The sequence below is a fragment of the Gallinula chloropus genome (assembly GCF_964237585.1).
Source record: "Gallinula chloropus genome assembly, chromosome: 15".
Classification (NCBI taxonomy): Eukaryota; Metazoa; Chordata; class Aves; order Gruiformes; family Rallidae; genus Gallinula; species Gallinula chloropus.
The window spans coordinates 17782034-17803703 of NC_140100.1; the positions used below are offsets into that span (position 1 = coordinate 17782034).

Genomic DNA, 21670 nt, shown 5'->3' on the forward strand with positions numbered 1-21670 from the left:
GACGCCGCCCTGTGCAATATGAGCTGGGGAGCTGCTTTGGCAGGGGGTTGGACCCCATGGGCTCTGGGGGTCCCTTCCAACCCCTGGGGTTTGGTGTAATCTTTGGTGAGAAGGAATCCTGTTGATGACTTACGCTGCCATGTGGGGAGGGAGTCCAGCCAGTGCTTCCATTGTCACTCAGCTCACAGAGTGTTTTCCATAGGGAGAGCGTGTCCCTTTGGGCTCCTTGTGTTTTCATTCATTCCCAATGTCAGCAAGGAAATGGGCACAAGGAAATCCTATTTTCTCTAAAGCTGGGGCTGGTTGTGGTCAGCAAGACCAGTGTTCTGCTTCTGCATTTTGGGATCCCCATCATGGATCACACTGTGTAGTGCAGCCCCTTGTGGATTCCTCATGCTGTAGATACTAAAGTGCCCAGAAACTTGTGTTATTTCACAGCCCCCAGGCAGAGTGAACTAGAACTGGATGAACCAATTTGAAGTGTGACTAACAAAGCACAGTGCAGTGTGAAGGAAACAACTTCCAAAGTGCATCTGCTGTTAGTGATTCCAGGCACTGTTAGTAAAATGGACATGTACATGTGCTTCTTGACCATAAATACAAACCACCTTCCTCTGTTGATAGAGCTTTTGGCAAGGTATTTGTACTTTCTAATGATGGGTGTGCCTAGAAGGACCAAAACCAGAACTGGAGGCAGCATGGGAAGCAGATGTTCATGCACACACCATGCCCAGCCATAGCCAAGAACGTGCTGGTGCCTTCTGTAATAACCTGGAAAGGCAATTGCTGTTAAATCCTCCCCTGGAAAGGATATCAGCACAAAAACATGTGACACTTGACCAAGATTGTAGGAAATTGGTATGTAGTTTGGTTCTTTTTTTAACTGCTGGGACTGGAAGGAGCTGGCTGTGTGTCTGGAGCTCCTGGGAAGTTTCAGCTAGCCTGGAACTGCTTGTGGTAAATAAAATCCAGTGGCAAATCAGCAGATGTTGGTGTGGAACAGATCCTGCTGGGAGATGTTTGCATGCTGTGAGGAACCTGAGCTGCAGTGTTCCCCCTTCCTGCCAGCCCCATGGCTCACAGGGAAGGGCACAGAGACTCCCTGGGGAGGGAAGGCTCTGTGCAGGAGGGGCCGATGGCCACAAAGGACAGGAGGGATGTGGTGCCTGTTTATCTTATTTGGCTCTTGCAGTTGCAGGGAAGGACCTGAATTTCACCGAGGGAGCTAGAACAGCCTTGCTCTTGGCTGGCAGTGGGGGGAGCAAATAGAAGAAGCCCCAGTTTCAGCCCTCTTCTCTGAACCACTGTGCTGCTGGCTGCACCCACAGCAGTCTGGGTTCCCCAGTGAGCCTCAGGCACGGGCTGTCTCCTCCCACCTGCTGCTGGCAAACACCAGCACTGTGCCACAGCCCAGGGAATGGTTCCCCTTGGTGGCTGCTGTTCTGGGGGCTGGAGGGAAGCTGCCCAGCTCCTCCCCAGCATGGAAACTGTTTCCTTCAGTTGTTAATTTTCTGGCAGCTCTTCTGCATGTGCTGAGCATGGTGAGTACCTGTGCCAGGTGCTCCTTGGTGCAGGCAGGGCAAGGTGGTGCCTTCCCTTCCCTCAGTGACTCCTCCATGACCTCTCTCTCATTTCCTTACAGTGATTCTCCACTTAATTAAGCTAAAGGGTCCAACCAGTTGGAGCTGAGCAGAACCTTGGAGTCTTGAGCTGGAGAGACTGGGATGGAACCTCAGCTTCTCTGGTTGTGTCTTTGCTGTGTAGGAGCCTCTGAGGGTCCCTTCTCAGAGCTCTCAGATTCAGGGGGAAGCCCCAATTTGGAAGAAGGAAAACGTGATGTTTGTCTCTGGGGAAAGAAATCAGGGAACTGGACAGACTTGTTTGAGTGTCCAAAATTGGTAAAGAATACATGTTTTATAAGCATGTCAGGTTGGAGTGAAGCAAAGTGATAAGTACCAGGGCTGGAAGTTCAACCAGATGGATTTATTAAGCTCTGTGATAAATTCAGGTGATTAAACTCAGGAATTCGAGGGGAGAGAGGAATTCCACTGAGTGCTCTGTTTTCCTTTCCCTTTCCAACCTCTGAAAGCACAGCAGGGTAGTTTGGAGAACCCAAGATAACAAAGACATGGCAGGGGGGCACCACAGAGCCCATCGGGGTTTTGTTCTTGCTCTGCAGGAGTGTGAGATGAACCACACTGGTGACAAGATAAGGAGAGTTTTAAATTGCAAGGGAAGATGAAAATAGAACAGGGGGTGGTGTAGGAATTCTAAACAGACTCAAATTTATCCTCTGGTAGTTTCATGCCAGGTTTCACCTTCTCTTTCTCTCTTTGCAGTGGTGGTGGAGGTGACAGGCCATGCCCATGTTCTTCTGGCTGCCTTTGAAAAGGTAAATGAGGTTGGGTTTTACTTAGTTTGGGGTTTTTGTTGGTTGTTTTGGGATTCTTCCCCCCCCTCTGTCCCTGTCATTGCATGTGTAAGCATTTCCATGGGTCACCAATGAGTTTGTAGGTGTGTAACAGCACGGGGGAGTCCTGGCTGGTGACTGGGGTTCCTGGGTGCTCTGCAGTACAGCTCATTGCTGGCAGCAGCTCCTGTGCAGCCTGTAATTAGCATTTGTACCCAGCTGCTCACCTGGCTAATTGTAGCTGGGGTTTCCTGTGTGTGAGGAGAGGGTGTGCCTGGGGGGCTGTGGTGCTTGAGAGTGGTTAGGTGGTGACTGTGGCTCCTGTGCAGTTTTCCAGGAGCTGCTGATCTCTTGGCAGAACCGGATCTGCTCTGTCCAGAGCCTGACACACCATTGCTTGGCCCTAAGACCAAACCCTTCTAAAGAATTAGGATACATCCTGCATAAAGACTGGGAGTTCCAGTGCTCTTGGGTGGCCTGGTTGAGGTAGCTGACCTTCCTGGTGAGGCTGGGGAGCTGCGTGCACCAGCCTTGAGGACGAGAGACCTCCTCCCGTGATGGCTGCACCCTGAAACCCATCACAAGACTGCACCATGTGGTGTCTGGTTGTGGTGACACTGCAGATACCTTCCCTGGGCAAGTGACACTCGTCCTGCCCTTGTTGAGATGAGGCAGGAGGTGCTGGAGCAGAGCTGGGCGTGCAGAGGGGAGCAGTGCCAGTGCTGCAGTCAGGAGCTCCCACTCCCCGCCTGGCACGCCGCTGACTTCTCTTGCTCAGTCTGCTCCATTCCTGCTGTGTCCCTTGAGCAGGCTGACAGTTCCTCCTGGGGGGTGATCTGGGTGGTGACAAGGAGGGTCAGAGGGAAGCACATCGAGTCCTAAGCAGGCCCTGTGGCTGGGATGTGCTCTGAGTGTTCTGGGCTTTGCTGGGCTAAAAAGGCTGCTCTAAGCACCCGACTCTGTAGGTAGTTCTCCCTGTCAGAAATGAGAGGGGCAGCTGCAGCACCCCTGGGACTAGGGCAGGGATGTCATTCTAGTCCAGAGGAGGCTACAAAGATGATGAAGGGCCTGGAGCATCTCCCCTGTGAGGAAAGGCTGAGTGAGCTGGGGCTGTTCAGCCTGGAGAGAAGAAGACTAAGGGGGGACCTTGTTAATGTTTATCAGTATCTGAAGGATGGGATGCAGGGGGAATGGGCAGCCCCTTCTCAATGTCTGTGGGGACAGGCCAAGGGGCAATGGCTGCAAGTTGGAGCACAGGGAGTTCCACAGCAACATGGGGAAGAACTTTTCCCCAGGGAGGGTGAGGGAGCCCTGGGACAGGCTGCCCAGGGGGTGTGGAGTCTCCATCTCTGGAGAGATTCCAGCCCCGTCTGGACGCCGCCCTGTGCAATATGAGCTGGGGAGCTGCTTTGGCAGGGGGTTGGACCCCATGGGCTCTGGGGGTCCCTTCCAACCCCTGGGATTCTCTGATTCTATGGTTTCTTCCTCCAACTGATCTGAAGAAACAAACTCTGCTGAATCCCTGTCAGTGTTGAGCAGCACCTGGGAGAAGCTGGTGTGGGCAGCGTGTCCTTGGGGAGGGCTCTAGTGTTTGGAGCCCATCTGTAGGAAAGTGCTGTGGGAGGAGACCCTCAGCCTTGCAAAATGATTGTTCAGGTGTTTCTGGGGAGGAAAAAAAAATCCCAAATGAAACCAGCAGCTTCCTGCATGTTCCAGCCTGATTTTGGAGTTACCTTCCTCATCTGCCAGACTCCCCTGTGCTGCCCTGGCTGTTGCCTTCATTGCAGTTTGGTTGTAGCTAGGTTCAGATTAGGCTTTGGATCTGGTGATGTGAGTGGGATCTTTACTTACAAAGGAGGGTGTCTTGTTGCTGTTTTCCAAGTATCCAAACATGCTGCTGCTGCAGGAAGCCCAGCCTCTGTGGTCAGAGAGTAGAGCTCTTGCTTGGATCTGGATCGGGCCCAGCTCCCCGTTCCAGCATCCTGTGGCCAGCACTTGATAACAGCACCCTGATAACAGCACCCTGTAGAAAGCAGGAAAACACCCAGGTGTTGGGAATGTGTCAGCATGAGGGAGGAAGGGAAACTTTGGGAATTGCTGTCTCGTGAGATTAGGAAGTGGGTTCAAGGGCTCCACCTTTGGCAGGGGGGTTGCATGGATTATAGGTACATTCTGCATGCTGTACAGAGCCTCTGAGTTCCCTGGGTGCACAAAGGGGATGGCAAAAGCCCTTGTGATGCTCTGAGGGCTGAGTGAGGTGTGCAGCAAAACTGGGAACCAACTGAAGATGGTCAAGCCATCCTGTTGGTGCTGGATTACATCCCATGTCCACGTCTGATCTCAGGAATTGAAAGTGCTTCCCTTCTTTGTTCCAGTCTGGCTGTGCTGTGAGGGGGAGATACTGTCTGGTGGGGCCTCTCCTTCTTCTCCTCTTCCACTGACTTCTTAAAACAAGATCAAAATCATTCTTTTAATAAAAAGTCATGGGGCAAAGTGCTTGCTGAGTTCTTCCTCCTCCCTGTTTTTGATGAAAGCATGTTCCCCATCCTCAGAATAATTGCAGGTTTTGAACTATAGGCCCATAAATCCAGAGGAGGTCCTTGCTAATGGGCACTGCTGCTGGTCACCAGAGCATGCTGAGAGGACAGGCTGACTGGCAGGCTGTGGTAACTTGCTATTTGTATGTATCTTTAAGGTGAGAACAGCAATCTCCACGCTATGCCTAGTCTGGCCTTGCAGCTCCTCCAAAGGCAGGAACCTGGGACTCTTTTTTGCTTTTTTGCTGGGAAAACAGGACTGTTTAGTCTCTTGGTGCAGTGTTGTTGTCCCTTCTGGAACTCCTTCAGCAGACAGATGCATGCCTGCAGCTGCTGCAGCAGCGGGGCCTGCTGGAGCTTTCCCTGCCCTCCTCTCTGCTCTCTAACCCACCGCAGGAGACTTGGTGTCTTTCAGGCCTTTGGGGTGATGGAGGAGACGGCAACAGCCCCCTGTTCCTCTCCCCAGCTCTGACACTGGGCACGTGTGGAGTTGTCCCAGCCGTGCCCGCCGCTCCAGAGCGGATGGAAGGCTCGCGGCAGCCCCGCGGCCCTGGAGACGCGGAGCACGTGTGAGCTGGGCCTGACTTCATCCAGCCCTGGATGAGAACGAGCCCTGTTCTCAGCCTCCTGCCAGCGCCTGCTCTCTCACTCTGGCATCAGGAGTGGCTGGAGGCTGTTCAGGCTGTGTGCAGATACCTCCTGCCAAGTCTTGCAGGACTTGCTGAAGGAGTGTTGGTGTGCCCAGTTAGGCTGCTGGTGGCCTGAAAGCAGCCACTGTGCCAGTGGATTTTTGTGTGTGCTCTGACCCAGTTCAGCCAGGCTTAACTTGAGCCAAGTTCAGCTGAGTCTGGCCTGGAGCAGAGAAAGGGCATTCACTGTTCCACTGACTGCTGGGAATGGTTGTGAGCTGGGGTCAGCCTCTTCTCACAGATACCCAGTGACAGGATGAGAGGGAATGGCTGCAAGTTGCACCAGGGGAGGTTCAGGTTAGAAATGAGGAGACATTTCTTCTCTGAAAGAGTGTTTGGGCATCAGAATGGGCTGCCCAGGGAGGTGGTGGGGTCACCGTCCCTCGGGGTGTGCAAGGGAAGGTTGGATGAGGTACTGAGGGACAGGGGTTAGTGAGTGATATAGGTGGTAGGGGGACAGTTGGACTAGATGATCTTGGAGGCCTTTTCCACCCTTAATGATTCTGTGATTCTGTTCATTCAGGCTCCCCCAGTGACACAGATGCCACCCTCCCCTTGGCTAGCAGACACCAGCTATCACGAGCCTGTTTTGCTCTGTACCCCTCAGCCATAAATGCCTCTCCTTTCCTTTCCTTCCCACCAGCACGTGGACGGCAGCTTTTCCGTGAAACCGCTGAAACAGAAGCAGATCGTAAGTATTTCCCCTCTCCTGCCCCATCAAAGACCTGCTGGTGTCCCGGGGCGCCTGGCTCTGCCCCCTGGGGAGCTTCGGCGGTACTTCACCCAGAGCCTGAGAGCTCGGTGGCCGCAGCAGAGGCAGCGGGCTGCTGGCAGCCCCCACGCCGGGCTGGCTGCTGGCAGCCCTCACGCCGGGCTGGCTGCTGGCAGCCCCCACGCCGGGCTGGCTGCTGCAGAGGCAGAGGGGTGCTGGGCAGCAGCTCGGGCAGTGTGTGCCTGGCAGAGCCGTGCTGGGGGCTCCCTGCTGCTCTGTGTGCGGATCCAGCCCTCCTCCTGCATTCCTGTTTCGCTGGCTACAAGCCTGGCCAGGCTTCCCTGGCTGTGCAGGTGTGAGTTGGGTTTGTGTGGGGGGCCTGGGGTGCTGTGTGGGTTCAGTGGCACGAGGCCTTCCTGTCCATTGATGCTGCCTGACCCTTCCAGGGTCCCTGTTTGTGGTGTGGAAGGGTATCTCTTACCTGGAGACTGAAACTCAGAGGTTTCCACATGTGTGTGCTGTAATATTTATGGGATCTTACACATCTTCTCCCTGCACATGGTGTCTTTGAAGCAGTCCCAGGGACAGTCACCCTGGCTCACCTCACCTCTCCCTGCCACAGACACAGTCTTGCTTCAGAGCTGTTGTTTATGTACCAGACTACACGTGTTAAGAGGAAGGGAGATGGGCAGCAGGGAAACACCAGGGATCTGTAGCCCTTTTTTCACCCTCTGTGATGTATGGAAGCTGTGTAGAGCCTTCCCAACACTGGGATTGCATCCAGTCTTGCACTGGGAGAAATACATAAGCACCTGCAAGACTGCTGGGACTGACAAGCATTGCAGCTGCTGAAAGGAGACCTGGTAGTTACCTTGCTGGAAGGGTCAGTTTGGAGTGTCTTGGAGAAAGAGATGAGATTTTTGGTGGTTGATCACACCTTTAGATGTGTGCTGGTTTTCTGCTTTAAATGTGTTTGACTTCAGCTGCTTCTGACTGATGCCTGGGGTCTGCTGATCCCCATCAGAAACCTGCCAAGAAGGTCAGTAAGTGCTTCCTTTAGACACTTCCTACTCCTGAGATGTTCCTTCCAGACCCTGGGTTGGAAAAGAGCCACTAAACAGCATGAAAGAAATCACACATCAGATTGTGGTTAGTAATTCCCTGCCCTGGAGACTGGCTCTCTCCTGGTGCCAGCAGTGCCAGCCCAGGCTGCCCGAGCCGGGTCCCAGTGCGAGTGGTTCCTGCGCGCCCCGGCTGACCTGCCCTCCCCTCCCTCCCTGCTTGGCTTGGCAGGCTGCAGCACCCTCCTGCCTGGCTGGTTGGTCAGGGGCCCCAGGTATTTTGGATAGAGATGGACAGAGGCTGTTCCAGATGTTCTGGAGCATCGGATGGGCGGTGCCTCTGAGGGGGTTGGGCTGGAAGGTGGTGCCTGGGTGCTGGGAGGCAAAGCAGTGTGATGCCAGCGCTGCCTTTCTCAAAGCCTCTTCTTTTTCCCAGTTGAGGGTGAGGGAGCCCTGGGACAGGCTGCCCAGGGGGTGTGGAGTCTCCATCTCTGGAGAGATTCCAGCCCCGTCTGGACGCCGCCCTGTGCAATATGAGCTGGGGAGCTGCTTTGGCAGGGGGTTGGACCCCATGGGCTCTGGGGGTCCCTTCCAACCCCTGGGAGTCTGGGATTAGTGCAGGGACAGGGCACGGGGTGATGGCTTCAAGCTGAAAGAGGGCAGGGGTAGATTAGATGTTAGGAAGAAATTCTGTACTCTGAGGGTGGTGAGGCCCTGGCACAGGCTGCCCAGAGAGGGGGTGGGTGCCCCCTCCCTGGAGGTGTTCAAGGCCAGGTTGGATGGGGCCCTGGGCAACATTGTCTATTGAGGGTGTCTATTGGAACTGGATGATCTTTGAGGTCCCTTCCAACTCAAAGCATTCCAGGATTCCATGACTCGGGACTCCCCAAAAAGGGGGGCTGTTGCTGGGAGTGCTCTCCAGGGAAGTCCCCACCCTACCACAGTATGGGGAGCTGATTCCTGCAGTGAAACAGGCTGTGCTTGTCAGGCTTTCCTGGCAGAGATGTAACCTCCCACTCAGTGTTTGGTTGTGGGCACCTTTTTTTCCCTCCCTGGCAGTTTGGTCAGTGTAATGCTCACATGTTCTCTCCTGTGGCTTTTAAAATAGAAGGGAGCTCTTGCTAGAGGAACACATGGTACTGCTGAAACTGAGATAGCATCTGCATGCATAAGAGCACAGTGCAGAGGTACAGAGTATGTGTCTGAAGTAAACCATCTGTGTAACACTGTACATTCCCCATCACTGCTTTGCTTTTGCCTTCCCCTCCTTGCTGTTGCCAGGGTTGCTGGGTGCCTTTTGTGTGCATCCTTCTCTTCTAAAGCTCTTGGGGAGCAGGAAGCAGCAGCTAATGAGCTAAACTGCTTTGTTCTCTCAGCTAAGATCCATTAGGGTGTATGTACCAACCTGTAAGGGATTCAGCATGATGGATACAAAGGGATGGATCAGCAGAAGAACATGACCTGGCCTCAGGCAGCAGCTCCTGTGTGCATCAGTGGAGGCTGCATGTAGCCTTTGGGAGGATGATGTGGTGCAGGATGGGCTGGTGGAGCATGAAGATGGACTGCATTGTGTTGTATCACCTACTCCTAGTTTACTCCTACTCTTTTAAAACCTAGAGGTCTGTCTAGTGAGAGCCACATTGCACTGTTCACCCTTTTCCTAGTGGGACTGGAGCTTCTCAGGTTTTTAGAGGCAAGTAGCAGAGGGAATGCAGACTGCTGCAGAGACTCTGGTCTTGACCTTGCTGACCTCTGCTGTGCTTTGAGCTGACAGCTTCAGCACTGGCTGTCACCCAGCTGCTCCTCTGAGGAGTCAGGATGCTGTAACAAGACTCTGCTCAAAAGGCCAAGTTACAAAAGAGCATCCCCTACAGAACTGTTCCCAAACTTCCTGGGTGAGTTGAGAGCTGCTGCAGAGGCTTTTGCTTCGTGGTCCAACAGCTGACCTCACTGCCTTGCCATGTGGAGCTGGAGCAGACTGTAAGCTGCTTGCTGTGCCAAACCAGAGCTCCCTTGGTGAAGCTGCTGGGGCCCCCTCAGCTGCATCCCAGGGCGTTTCTGAACTGGCAGACAGGGTAGGGATTGCTGCCCCCACCTTGGCACCTGATCCCTGCTGCAGTGCTGAAATCCTGTGCCACAGCTGTTGCTCCTCTGAGCACCTTGCTTGCTGAAAGGAGAGGAGACAGGCAGGTCACATGTGGCAGTGCCAGAAGCCCTGGGAATGAGGAGTTCCCCATGGATTGCCTTCACAGTGGGGCTGCTGGAGATGGCAGGAGAGCATTTCCTTCTCCTGCTTGGGAGATGTGCCAGTTTGATACCTTGCCACCTCTTCACCCTTTTGTGAGGAGGAACACACCCTGCTCCAGGGAAGCTGCCACGTGCCACCGAGTCTCAGGGGACTGGTACCTCTGTGCATCCTTGTCAGGCTGCTTCTCCCAGCCCTGAGAGCCCTGTGCTGTCCTTGCTGGCTGAGCCAGGGGAGGGGGCAGAACCCCCTGCAGTGCAGAGGGGTCTGTCTTGCTGGCATTTGAACCACCAGCCTTTCTCCCCTGGGTTCTGTGATGCAGCTGCCTGTGTGTGCACTGAGGCTCAGAGGAGTGTGTCCCAGGTTTGGGGCTGCAAGCAGCTTCCACCTCTGCCCACAGCCCTTTCTGCCTCCACACCCCCGATTTAGAGATGCCACCAAGGCCTTGGGGATGCCAGTAAATGACACTGCACTGGTGTGGGGGTGTGGTGCTGAGGGAGATAGATGTGTTGTCTGTCTCTGGGGGCTGGAGCTTGCCCTCCCAGGTGACCAGCCCAGAGGGATGTGCACCGCTGCTGTGCCAGTTGTGTGCTGTTGGCACAGCCCCTCTGCTGAGGGTGGGAGTTCATCTTGGTTAGAGTTGAGTGCTGTTTCACAGAAGGAAAGGACTGATTGCCCCTGGCTTATGTGAGCTGTGGGTGCATGTTCCCTCCTGATCTCTGAGACAAGCAGCGTGCTTGTGGTCTGGGTGATTCCTACAGTGACAGAAGTGGCTGGCTGGGCTCGCTGCTCGGAGCAGCCAGGGTGGGCACTGCTCTCTGAGCAAGGAGACACCCCTTCTCCCAGCTGTCCTTTGTCATGTGTGTCAGCTGGAGGGAAGCTGGCTGCTGTGGGGGTAACACTGGCCCTTTGACACAGGGAGGGGGGCAGGTGGTCACGAAACAGCAGTGCCAGAGCAGCTCCAGCTCCTCTTGTCTCCCCCAGGTTGACCGGGTGAGCTACCTGCTGCAGGAGATCTACGGCATCGAGAACAAGAACAACCAGGAGACCAAGGTAAAGGTGCCCAGGAGGCTCCTGCTCCCTCAGCTGGGGTTTTCCAGCCTGCACCCTCTGCTTTTGAGCTTAAAGGTGGCACTCAGCAGGGCGGTGTGGAGATGCCTCCCAGCATGGCTCTCCAGCCTGTGCCATTCCTCCAGGTGCTGAGGAAGCCAAGGGTTGGGATGTCCTCACTGCTGTAAGGCCCAACCAGTCAGTGGAGTTGTGCTGGGATAATTTCAGATAGTGTAAGACTCCTGAGGATGTTCCCTGGGACTGGGATTGCTGGGAGAGAAGGGGATCAGTTGTGGAGTTGTGGAGTTGTGCTGGGATAATTTCAGATAGTGTGAGACTCCTGAGGATGTTCCCTGGGACTGGGATTGCTGGGAGAGAAGGGGATCAGTTGTGGAGTTGTGGAGTTGTGCTGGGATAATTTCAGATAGTGTGAGACTCCTGAGGATGTTCCCTGGGACTGGGATTGCTGGGAGAGAAGGGGATCAGTTGTGGAGTTGTGGAGTTGTGCTGGGATAATTTCAGATAGTGTGAGACTCCTGAGGATGTTCCCTGGGACTGGGATTGCTGGGAGAGAAGGGGATCAGTTGTGGAGTTGTGGAGTTGTGCTGGGATAATTTCAGATAGTGTGAGACTCCTGAGGATGTTCCCTGGGACTGGGATTGCTGGGAGAGAAGGGGATCAGTGTCCTGTGGGTGTTTGGGAGCAGTGGTTTTTAGAGCTTGTATAGACAGCCATGGCCTGTCACTGCCTGTGGAGTCCAGGCAGCCATGCCTGGTGTCTGTGCTTTTCCCCTGTCATGTTCCTTCATGTTCTCCCCATTTGGGGTCGGGGTGTGTGTTCCTGTAACACTGCAAGGGATGCCAGTGGCCCATGTTCCCCAGCAAGAGGGAGCAGAGCAGCACCAAGGGGTGTACATGCTGGTACCATGACCAGAAACACTTGCCTGCCTTCAGGCAGGAGCTTCTGCTGAATCCCAGCTCGCTGCACAGCCCCATCCAGATCACACAACTGCCTGATGCAGAGCTGCCCTTGGCTGGGCTACACCTGGGCTGTGACCACTCTGGCCTGTGCAGTGCATGATTTGCAACCAGAGGAGCAGCCACAGAGCAAGATGAGCAGGGTTTCCTCTCCAAGCAGGGCAGTGTCCTGCCCAGAGTGTCCTGTGATCTCTGCCTGCCCATGCCAACAGGTAGCACCTGCAGAGGCAGGAGGGAGAAGCATTGTCAAAGGATTTTCTTGCACAGGATCTATGCAAGAGGACTGAAGTCTTCTGCTGGGGTCCTGCAGGGTCTTGTGATGATTCTCCTGGTCCAGCAGTCACATGTTTGTGGCCTGTCAGACAAGTGGCCTGGGGACATTTTTGTTCTTCCCTTGTATCCTTAGCAAACCAGAGGAATGGGGAAGCAGGGGGCCTGCCCTCCCAGCCTCCCAAAACTGCTGAGGAGTGCATGGGACAGCCTTTGGCTGGTGTAGTCAGCGAGCTGGGCATGGATGTGGCAGCAGATGCTCTTCCTTGCACTTTACACCAGGGTTGCCCCTGGTCTCACTTGTGTTAGCTCTGGAGACCAAAGGGGCCTCATGAAGTGGCACCAGGCACAGGTGGAGGGTGGCTCGTGCTGTGTCATGGTGTAACCCCTGTGGCTTTGATGGGGTGACAGTGGGTTCTGGAGTGTCAGCAGTGAGCTCCTGTGGTTGGAGAGTGGGATTTTCCTCCCAGCAACAGCTTTCTCTGTAGCTCTACTCCAGTCTGTGGGACTCTGAGTGACTGAAAGGCTGGTGCATGGTGGTGTTGCATGGGTTCACCCTGACCATCTCACCAGGGTGAGCGTCCCAGGCTGGTTCTCCTGCAGCCTCATAGGAGCTTGTGCCAGCACAGGAGGTTGGTGAAGATGCTGTGGCAGGACAACTGCTCATTCCACCACTTGTTCAGTGGACCCATGGAAACTGGGCTAGATGTGGATGAAGTGTTGCCTCCTCTCCAACCCAGGGCCAGCCTGACCTTCTGGGGCTGCTCCCTGTCTGTGGATGCAGGGCAGAAAGGCTGGAGTGCCGGGGAGCCCAGTGCCCTGCTGCCCTGGGGAACACCCAGGAACACCAGAGCTTGGTGCTGGCTCCCCACAGCCAAGGGGATCCTTGCCCCAAGGGACTTCCCTCTGCATGCAGCCTGGCTCTGGGGAGGGACAGCTGCACTGTGCCTTCCCACTGCAGTGCCCTGGCCTTTTGGGGAGCTCAGAGCAGGGCCCAGGAGGAAGGAGCCCATTACTGCAGAACCCCCGCAGAGAGCTGTGGGGAGAGGATGCCAGCTCTCCCCCAGCCTGGCTGGTGGGAGATGTCCCCAGGCTTCAGAGCCTCCTGGCAGATTGAGGTGGTCCTTTCCCTTCACACAGCAGCCTCTTGCCTCTCCTAAAGCTAAAGGAGGGAAGGGTTAGATTAGATATTAGGGGGAAATTTTTTACAGAGAGAGTGGTGAGGGGCTGGAAGGGGCTGCCCAGAGAGGGGGTGGGTGCCCCATCCCTGGGGGTGTTCAAGGCCGGGTTGGATGTGGCCCTGGGCAACCTTGTGTAGCTCCAGGTCTGGAGGTTGGTGTCCCTGCCTGTGTCAGGGGGTTGGAGCTCTGTGACCCTTGGGGTCCCTCCCAACCCAGCCCAGTGTGGGATTCTGTGATGATTCTGTGATTGTCTCCCCGCAGCCTTCGGAGGACGAGAACAGTGACAACAGCAACGAGTGTGTGGTGTGCCTGTCCGACCTGCGGGACACCCTCATCCTGCCCTGCAGACACCTCTGCCTCTGCAACTCCTGCGCCGACACCCTGCGCTACCAGGCCAACAACTGCCCCATCTGCAGGCTGCGTGAGTGTGGGGCCAGGGGCAGCTTTCTCCCTCCCTCATACCCACCCCAGGGATCAGCAGTGAACGGGCTGCAGCTCTCCCTGGCAGCTGCGGGTTCCTGAAATGACTGTCCTCCAGTGGGGAAGGAGGAGAGAGGAGAGAGGAGAGAGGAGAGAGGAGAGAGGAGGGGATGGGAGAGGAGGGGAGAGGAGAGGAGAGGAGAGGAGAGGAGAGGAGAGGAGAGGAGAGGAGAGGAGAGGAGAGGAGAGGAGAGGAGAGGAGAGGAGAGGAGAGGAGAGGAGAGGAGAGGAGAGGAGAGGAGAGGAGAGGAGAGGAGAGGAGAGGAGAGGAGAGGAGAGGAGAGGAGGGGAGGGGAGGGGAGGGGAGGGGAGGGGAGGGGAGGGGAGGGGAGGGGAGGGGAGGGGAGGGGAGGGGAGGGGAGGGGAGGGGAGGGGAGGGGAGGGGAGGGGAGGGGAGGGGAGGGGAGGGGAGGGGAGGGGAGGGGAGGGGAGGGGAGGGGAGGGGAGGGGAGGGGAGGGGAGGGGAGGGGAGGGGAGGGGAGGGGAGGGGAGGGGAGGGGAGGGGAGGGGAGGGGAGGGGAGGGGAGGGGAGGGGAGGGGAGGGGAGGGGAGGGGAGGGGAGGGGAGGGGAGGGGAGGGGAGGGGAGGGGAGGGGAGGATGGCCCTTTGTGCTGTGCCTTCCTGTGCACGTGCCCTCTCCTTGGGGTGGATCTGAAGGTGTGGGTGCTCAGCTCCCAAAAGGTGTAAAAAGCCACAGCATTCACCTGCCCTCAGGCAGCACCTGCTGACACCAAGGCTTTGCTCAGAGCCAGCAGCCTGGGAGGCGCTGGGACCGGGTGGGTCACCCTGTGCTTGGCCTCTGAGGTATTTGATCGTTTCTAATTGATGCTTCTCAGGCCAAGGAAAAAGAGCCTGAGACAGATGTTTGGCCTGAGAAATTAAGTGTGAATGGCTCAAACTTGGCAAAGACACAGTAACCAAAAGCAGGATGCTATCAGTGGGAGCGCCAGGCAGCTTTGACTATCAGTACCACAGCTTCCAAGGCAGCAATAGCATTCTCCTCTCAGCCTGCTGCAGCAGAGTGAGGTGTATTTGTTTGCAAACTCCCCCAAAACTCCTTGGGACTCAGTTTCTGTGGAGTGCAGGGGCAGCAAGGACAGATTTGCACCTCTGGCTCTGGGCTGATCTTGGCAGGCGGCTGGGTGCAACAAGAAATGCATTGGCTTTTCCTACAGCTGCCTGGGAACAGATGGCTGGTTCCTACCTGCCCCTGGCTCCCAGGAACTAACAGTAGCAAGGAGCTGTAGATAGAGAATGGGGCAGTGGGCAGGGAGCAGAGGTCAGAGCTGTGGTGGGGACAGGGGTGCAGCCGCTAACCGTCCGGCTGCGCTCGCAGGGCTTCCAGAGCCTCTCGCTGCTGTAGCGCCTGGCAGGGGCAGCCCAGGGGTGGCACTTGGTCTGAGGGACCCCAGAGTGGTGTCACACGAGGTGTCCCCCTCTCCTGTGGCACTGGCTGCCTGAGGCTGATGTTTTCCTTCCTGTGCTGGGTAGTGCCAGGCCTGAAGCCACCCCTGTGCGTGCCTGGTCCCTGCGTGGGGCGCGGACACCGCGTGGCTCTCTGGCCAGCAGATCTCTCCCCGCTGCAGAACGACCAACTAAGAAGCCAGCCCACAGTGCTTGGCTGTGGTGTGCTGCATGGCCCTGCTCCCCAGGCACACAGGGAGCTCTCCCATGCCCATGGTGTGTCTGTGGTGAGCCAGGGAGCTCTGGCACGGCCCCATCACCTGCCTGCTGTTCTCTCCTAGCCTTCCGGGCCCTGCTGCAGATCCGGGCTGTGAGGAAGAAGCCGGGAGCTCTGTCGCCTGTGTCGTTCAGCCCTGTGTTAGCACAGAGTGTGGACCATGATGAGCACTCTGTAAGTACCTTACAGCCCCACCTGCAAAGCCTGGCTGGGTAGCTTGCACATGCATGAGTTGCTCGGCCTGACAGCCAGCATCCCTGGGCAGTGCAGCCTCTCCTTGTGTCCTGCTTGAGAGCCAGGACCTCTCCTCTTGTCATTTTGTAGTATGACTGGGTTTATCCAGTGCCCTCCTGTCTTTTGGAGGGGACAGATCCACAGAAGCCTCAGGGCCTGTCCCAGCAGGCTCAGGGCATGTCTGAGTGGGAGCTGGTAAAGTGGGAGGGGGCACCAGGGTTTGACTTGCACCCACATCTGGGTGGTGGCACGCTCTGATGCCCCCATGGCATTGGGGTTCCCAGCTTGGTAGCAGAAAGGCCTCTTTGTGCCAGGCTCCCTGAGTGATCAGGGTCTCAGTTGGTGGCTGAGGGAGCCTGGGATGGAAGGTGGGGTGCTGCTGGCCTCAGGACAGGTTTCCAGTCCCCGACGAGGTGAGGGCCTGGTGAGACAGGTGAGGTCAGGGCGAGATCATCCTACAGCCTTTCAGGGGAACGGAGTCACAGACACAGCCTGGATCTGTCCTGTGCAGTGTTGTGGCCCTGCAGCCTTCAGCAGGGGCTTAGGAACATCACAGGAGAGAAACCCTGAGGGTGGATGTGAAGCAACAAAGCATCATGTGTATAGGGAGCAGGTGCTGGCACCTGGAGCGAGTTGAGGACGTGCTGTGTGTCTCTGTGTGTCACTAACCTCAAGAAACAACTTCCTTAAAACATGGTTTTCTCTTGACAGTGTCCCTTTAAACCCCTTAAAGTGAGCACTGTCTCCCTGCCCAGCAGGAAACCTAGAAGGGAAAGAGTAAGTGGACTGGGCTGTACGTGCTGCCGCGCAGCGGGGTCACCAGCGCGTGGCCGTGTCACCCGCGGGAAGGCTTTGCTCACACCAGCTCTGCTGTGTGCCCCTGCACGGGCTGTGGGGCCCCACGTGCTGCCTCCACCTCAGCAGTGGGATGCTCGTGCCCCTCACTGACATCCCCAGGTCACAGGATGGGGGCAGCTTGCCACGGGAGGCTGAGGCTGCGGCTCGGGGCTGTCCCCAGGCCTTGGGCTTGGCTGGGCCTGGCTGGCTGAGAGCTCCTGGTCAAGGTGGATTTTGTAGCTTTGGACTGCAGGCAAACTGCTGTCCCCTTGGCTCACCCAAAAGCTTCCCTCCACTCGTCTCACCCCCTTGGTGCTTTGGCATGGGCACATCTTGCTGTGGTTCCCGCGCCGGTGCGCGGGCGCAGAGCTCAGCGCCCGCCCTGGGACAGTCTGTCTACAGAAACGGGGAGCATGGAGCTTGAGTCTGTTGGGGACCCTCTGAGCTGGTGTGAGAGTGTAACTGGACAGCAGGAGTGGCAGTTGTGAGGGACCCAGGGGCCGGGGGGGGAGCAGGGTGTGGGGGGCCAGCAGGCCAGGAAGGGGCTGTTTGTCCAATGCAGCTACAGCTCCCGTTGGTATCAGCAGCCCACAGCTCCCCTTTGTGCAAACCAGCTGGGATGCTCAGCCCCATGAGGAGTGCAGCATGCTGTGCTTGTCAGGTCTCCTCCAGGTCTCCTCTGGCAAGCCTGGCATGTCCCTGGCTCTCTGCAAGCCCCCTGCAGCCGTGGCAGCGCTGCTGTGGGGCGGTGGGCTCAGGGTGTGGTGGTTGGTGTCCCAAGAGAACAGGGTCTGTGAGGGCTGTGTGAGAGGGTGGGTGGTAACTTGCAGGGAGGGTGTTGTGAGCATCAGCTGAGAAATCCTCCTCCAGTCCCTGAGCTGTGCTGCAGAACCTGAGTGTTCACCACAGAGAACCCAGCTGAGAAACCCACCTCTGAAACCCTCTGCCTTTGCTCTGCAGCCAGGAGAAAACATTCCCAACTCCAGCTGAGGTTTCTGTCAGGGAAACAGCACCTCCCAGCTGCTGTCTGGAGAGGAGGTGCTTTTGTGGAGATGGCTTTTGGCCCCGTGACTACAGCTGGCAGCAACCGTGACCAGATCCCTCCTCCATCTGACTCAGTGACCTTGCCCCACCAGCTGTGGTCTCCAGCACAAGCCCATAGTCATCACAGGGTGATACTTGGGGATGTGGGTTGATACTTGGCCCCTGTGCCTCTCCTTTCCTCCCCATCAGCTCTAGCTCCCTCTTGGGACCACAAGAGAGTCAGCTCAGCAATTAACTCACCCCAAATTAATGGCTGGCTGGGGAGGAGAGGCTGCTGGGCAGGCTGGGCTGGAGCTGGGATTGCAGGTTGGGCATGGGGAAGCTACAGGAGGTCATGGCAACACATCACCTTGAGTGGAGCCTGTGGCCTCTCCTCTTTGCTCACAGGGGGCAGGGTTGAGCTGCCTGTGACCTGCTGGGCTGCAGCAGAAACCCCATTGATCTCTGGGGTCCACAGGATGATCATGAGGCTTCTTGGAGTTAATCTGGCCTTAGTTTAATGGCTTTTAAGGGTCCCTTGGACTGGCAACTCAGTGAATTCCAGAGGGGATGGGAACTGGAGCGGGTTTGCCCTCTCTGTCATCCCTCTCCTGCTGGCAGAGGCGGCTGCGCAGAGCCAGTGGGACCAGGCTGAGCCCACGGGAGAGATGGCAGTGCTGAGGGAGGGGTCACAGTGCTGTGGGAGAGGTCACAGTGCTGTGGGAGAGGTGGCAGTGCTGTGGGAGAGGTGGCAGTGCTGTAGGCTCCGTGGACTGACAGTCAGCTGGTGCACCCCCTGCTCCTCTCCCTCCACTCTGCACCATGGTGCTGTGAGACTGCCGTGTGCCCCAAGGCTGGAAGCACAAGCAGGGAGCTCGTTGAGCTGGGACATCCTCTGAACTGGTGAAGGAACTTTTAGGAGAGAAAATCCGAATGGATTTTACTGCAGCTTTGTTGGGAGCCTGTGTCCTCCTCCTGCTCCTTGTCTGGCTCCTGGCAGAGGGGCTGCCCAGGCATGTTCCAGCTGGCTGAGGTGCCCAGTCCCTTCCACATTGCTCCAGAAATTTGCCTGGAGCATCAGCAGAGTCGCAGCCCAAAGGGGAACGTGTGGATGTTGCTGGGGGAAGGCTGAGGCTCTCTGGAGAGGTGGCTGTGGGGCTGGGCTGTCTGGGAGCACAGTGTGGGGGACATGCAGGGCTGGGCTACAGCCAGACATCCCCTTTCCAGGGGGAGGGTTTCCTAACGTGCCTCTCTCTCTCTCTCTCTCTCTCTCTCACCCCCACAGAGCTCTGACAACATCCCGCCGGGCTACGAGCCCATCTCCCTGCTGGAAGCGCTGAACGGGCTCCGCTCCGTTTCCCCCTCCATCCCCTCGGCTCCTCTGTATGATGAGATCAGCTACTCGGGCGGGGGGGATGGGATGCCCCCGCCCAGCCGCCCCCTGGCCGGGATGGACAGAGCTGTGGAGAGCAGCCAGAAGGGCAAGCGGAGCAAGTCTCCCGATAGGTCAGCAGGGGACCGAGGGGCCGGTCCTGCCAGTCCCGGGGGCTGCGGCCACACTCCTGCTGGCAGGCAGGACGGGGCTCCTGCCGGTCCCACCCGGACCAGCTCGCTCCCAGTTTTAGGAGGCCAGTAGGTTCTCGTGGCAGTGAGAGAAATGGGGCGCTGCCCAGGCGTTCAGCTCAAGGTGCCCAGCTTCTGTCCCAAGGGCTGGCTTTGTCACCCAAAGCTGGAGGATTTCAAACAGCATTTCACCCGGGCTTGGGATGGAAACGGCTCCTTTCCAGTGCTCTCACTCCCTCAGTTTGCATTTCACATCCAAACCTTGCTGGGCTTCAGCTTTGGTGGAGCTCCCCAGGAACAACAGATGGGGAGAGCAGTGACCTGGATTTCTGAGCAGGAAATGCTCAGTGAGATCCTTTGTCCCAGCCCTACTCTGTTGGGGGGGTGTGGGTGCCGTGGAGCGAGCAGCCCACTGTGGGTACTCCTGTGTCCCTCACAGAGCTGGGATCAGACTTGGCTTGTTCCCATCACTCCTCACTCTGCTTCATCCCCAATTCCCACAGGCAGGGAAGCCCCTGAGGGTGTGAGGAGCAGCCTGGGACCTGGGCCTCTTGCTCTGCCCCAGACACGGCGCTGGTCTCGCTCTCACCCTGGTGAATTTAGCTCACTAGGTGTGTGCTGCTGCGTGTGGGCTGGGACTGCTGGTGGAGGGACAGGCCGGGGGAGGTCCCAGCCTGAACTGCTGCCCCCCAACCCGCGGGGCTCCTTGCAAATCCAGTGTCTCTCACCACAGCACACTGCGCTCCCCCTCATCCCCCATCCACGAGGAGGATGAAGAGAAGCTCTCTGAGGACTCCGACTCGCAGCCGGCGCTGAGCGGGGCTGAGCTGGTCCTGAGAGACACCAGCTTTCCAGAAGTGAGTGGGCTCTGCTGGGGAGCTGCTCCAGGCCAGAGCTGCTCTGGGGGGAGGGGGGTGCTGCTTCTGGGGACACAGGAGGTGCCTCGTGAAGGGCCATGGCTTCCTCAGGGGCTGGGTAACGATGAGCTTGTTGGCAGAGCCTTCGTGTACCTGTTAGAGCTCCATGGGAAAGGACACAGCCGCTCCCTGTGCCCCTGACACGCCTCTGGGAGCTGGTGGGTTGGAGGTGGCTGCAGCCGAGCTCAGAGGCGTTTGGGCAGGCCTGGAAGCTGTGCTGGCTTCTCCCACCCACCGCTGCCACCTGTAAACCCCAGCAGCTCCGAAACAAGTCCCTGGCCCAGCTCTGCACAAAGCAGGAGAGGGCGCAGCAGAGGCCTCCAGCCCCAGCACTAACCCGTCCTGTTCCTTTACAGAGCGTGGCGGGGGAAGATCTCGAGGAGGCCTCGTCCCTGCAGCAGGGTAGGTGTGTGCTCAGCCCCCGGGGTGGCCAGGCCTCGTCTGGCTGTCCAGCTCTGCGCTGGTGGGAAGGGGACAGCTGGGAAATGGACATTCAGCTCAGCCCCTGCAGTCCATCTCGGAGCTGCTGGGCTCCAGCACAGGGCAGTGCCGGGGTCTCTCCTGGGCAGCCAGGGAGCGCAGTCAGCAAACCTCTCCGGTTCCTTTGCCAGGCGCATCCCCCGGCGTGAGCCCTGCGTGGGGGGAGCCGTGTGCGCCCTGGGCTGTGGCCTCACACAGCTGAGGGGGGTGGTGCTGGGCATGCAGCACACGCTCCGTGGCTTTGGGATGGGTCTGTGGTGCTCAGTCAGGGTCCAGAGGGCATGAGAGGGGTGGGAAGGGGCTTCTGGGTGCATTTTGGGGCATGAGCTCCTGTGTGAAGAGGTGGCCCCTTGGCACCATCACCTCAGTCTGAGCAGCCCTGCCAGAGCCGCTGTGGGCTGGGGGAGCTGCCCCAGCGGGAGGTCTGGGCCACGAGCCCCGCTCTGCGTGCGGGGTGGGGGCTGAGGGGCCGCGCTCTGGCTGGTTCCAGGTAGCCGCCCCCCCTCTGTGGAGGATGTGCTGCAGGACGGCGGCTGCGGCGAGCACCGGAGCCTGACGCAGCCCGAGAGCGACGCGCCGGTCGATGTCTACCTGCCAGGTAATGGCGGGGCCGGCGGGGCCGGCGGCACCTGCCACCCCAACACGCTCAGGCTCTGCTGTGGGGCACCGAGGTGCCTGGGGGGCTGTGTGTGTGCCTGGCCAGGGGCAGCCTCCCCTCCTCGGCCTGGGGGTGGGACAGGGATGTACCTGCCTGCAGTGCGGGCTCCTGCTTCCTTCCCGTGGGCAGAGCAAGCTGTGGGCAACGGGGGCGAACAGAGATAACCTGCCCCCCCCTTCTCTCTCCTCCTCCCTCATCCTTTTGTCTCTGTCCTTCCCCTCCTTCCTCCTCTCTGGCTGCCTGCAGCCGCTAGATGACCCGTTTGTGTGACAGTGGCCTCCTGGGCCTGCCCCCACCCCTCACTCCTGCTTTTGGCTGAGGGAGGGGAACCCCTCTGTGCCTGTTTCTGGGAAACCCAGCTGGTGTGGGGCCCCCGGGGCGATGTCATGGCGGGGGTGGGTGGGGGGGAGACCAGGGGGTGCCGCGCTTCGCTGGCCTGGTGCCCGGCCGTTGTTGTTGCAGCCTGTTCTCTTCCATAGAGTCACAGCCTGTTCTGAGCACCTCTCTAATGTCTCCTTCCCTTTCTGTCTGCCTTCCTCCCTCCTGTCTTGGGCAGCACTGGGTCCTGATTCCTGCTCTATTGGTATAGAGGAGTAAGCTGGTACGTCTTCTCGTTCCTGTTACGCATCGCTGTTGCGCGGGGCAGCAGGACGCCTCCTGGGCAA

At 57.8% G+C, this 21670-nt stretch overlaps 1 protein-coding gene across 3 annotated transcripts in view; it reads left to right on the forward strand.

Annotated features, from left to right (window-relative positions):
• Window positions 1–21670, forward strand: part of MGRN1 (mahogunin ring finger 1) — a gene marked incomplete at its 5' end in the record, with an annotated part of 57486 nt that overhangs the window by 34981 nt on the left and 835 nt on the right. Inside the window, 10 exons of one of the 3 annotated variants that reach the window (XM_084271077.1) lie at window positions 2340–2392; window positions 6280–6327; window positions 10639–10707; window positions 13394–13553; window positions 15358–15467; window positions 18673–18893; window positions 19684–19807; window positions 20224–20269; window positions 20838–20945; window positions 21562–21606. In XM_084271077.1, coding sequence (XP_084127203.1) covers window positions 2340–2392; window positions 6280–6327; window positions 10639–10707; window positions 13394–13553; window positions 15358–15467; window positions 18673–18893; window positions 19684–19807; window positions 20224–20269; window positions 20838–20945; window positions 21562–21602 — 980 coding nt within the window. In that variant the 3' untranslated portion in view covers window positions 21603–21606. The remainder of the gene's footprint in view (window positions 1–2339; window positions 2393–6279; window positions 6328–10638; window positions 10708–13393; window positions 13554–15357; window positions 15468–18672; window positions 18894–19683; window positions 19808–20223; window positions 20270–20837; window positions 20946–21561; window positions 21607–21670) is intronic. The other 2 variants (XM_084271078.1, XM_084271076.1) reach the window with 2 other exon arrangements.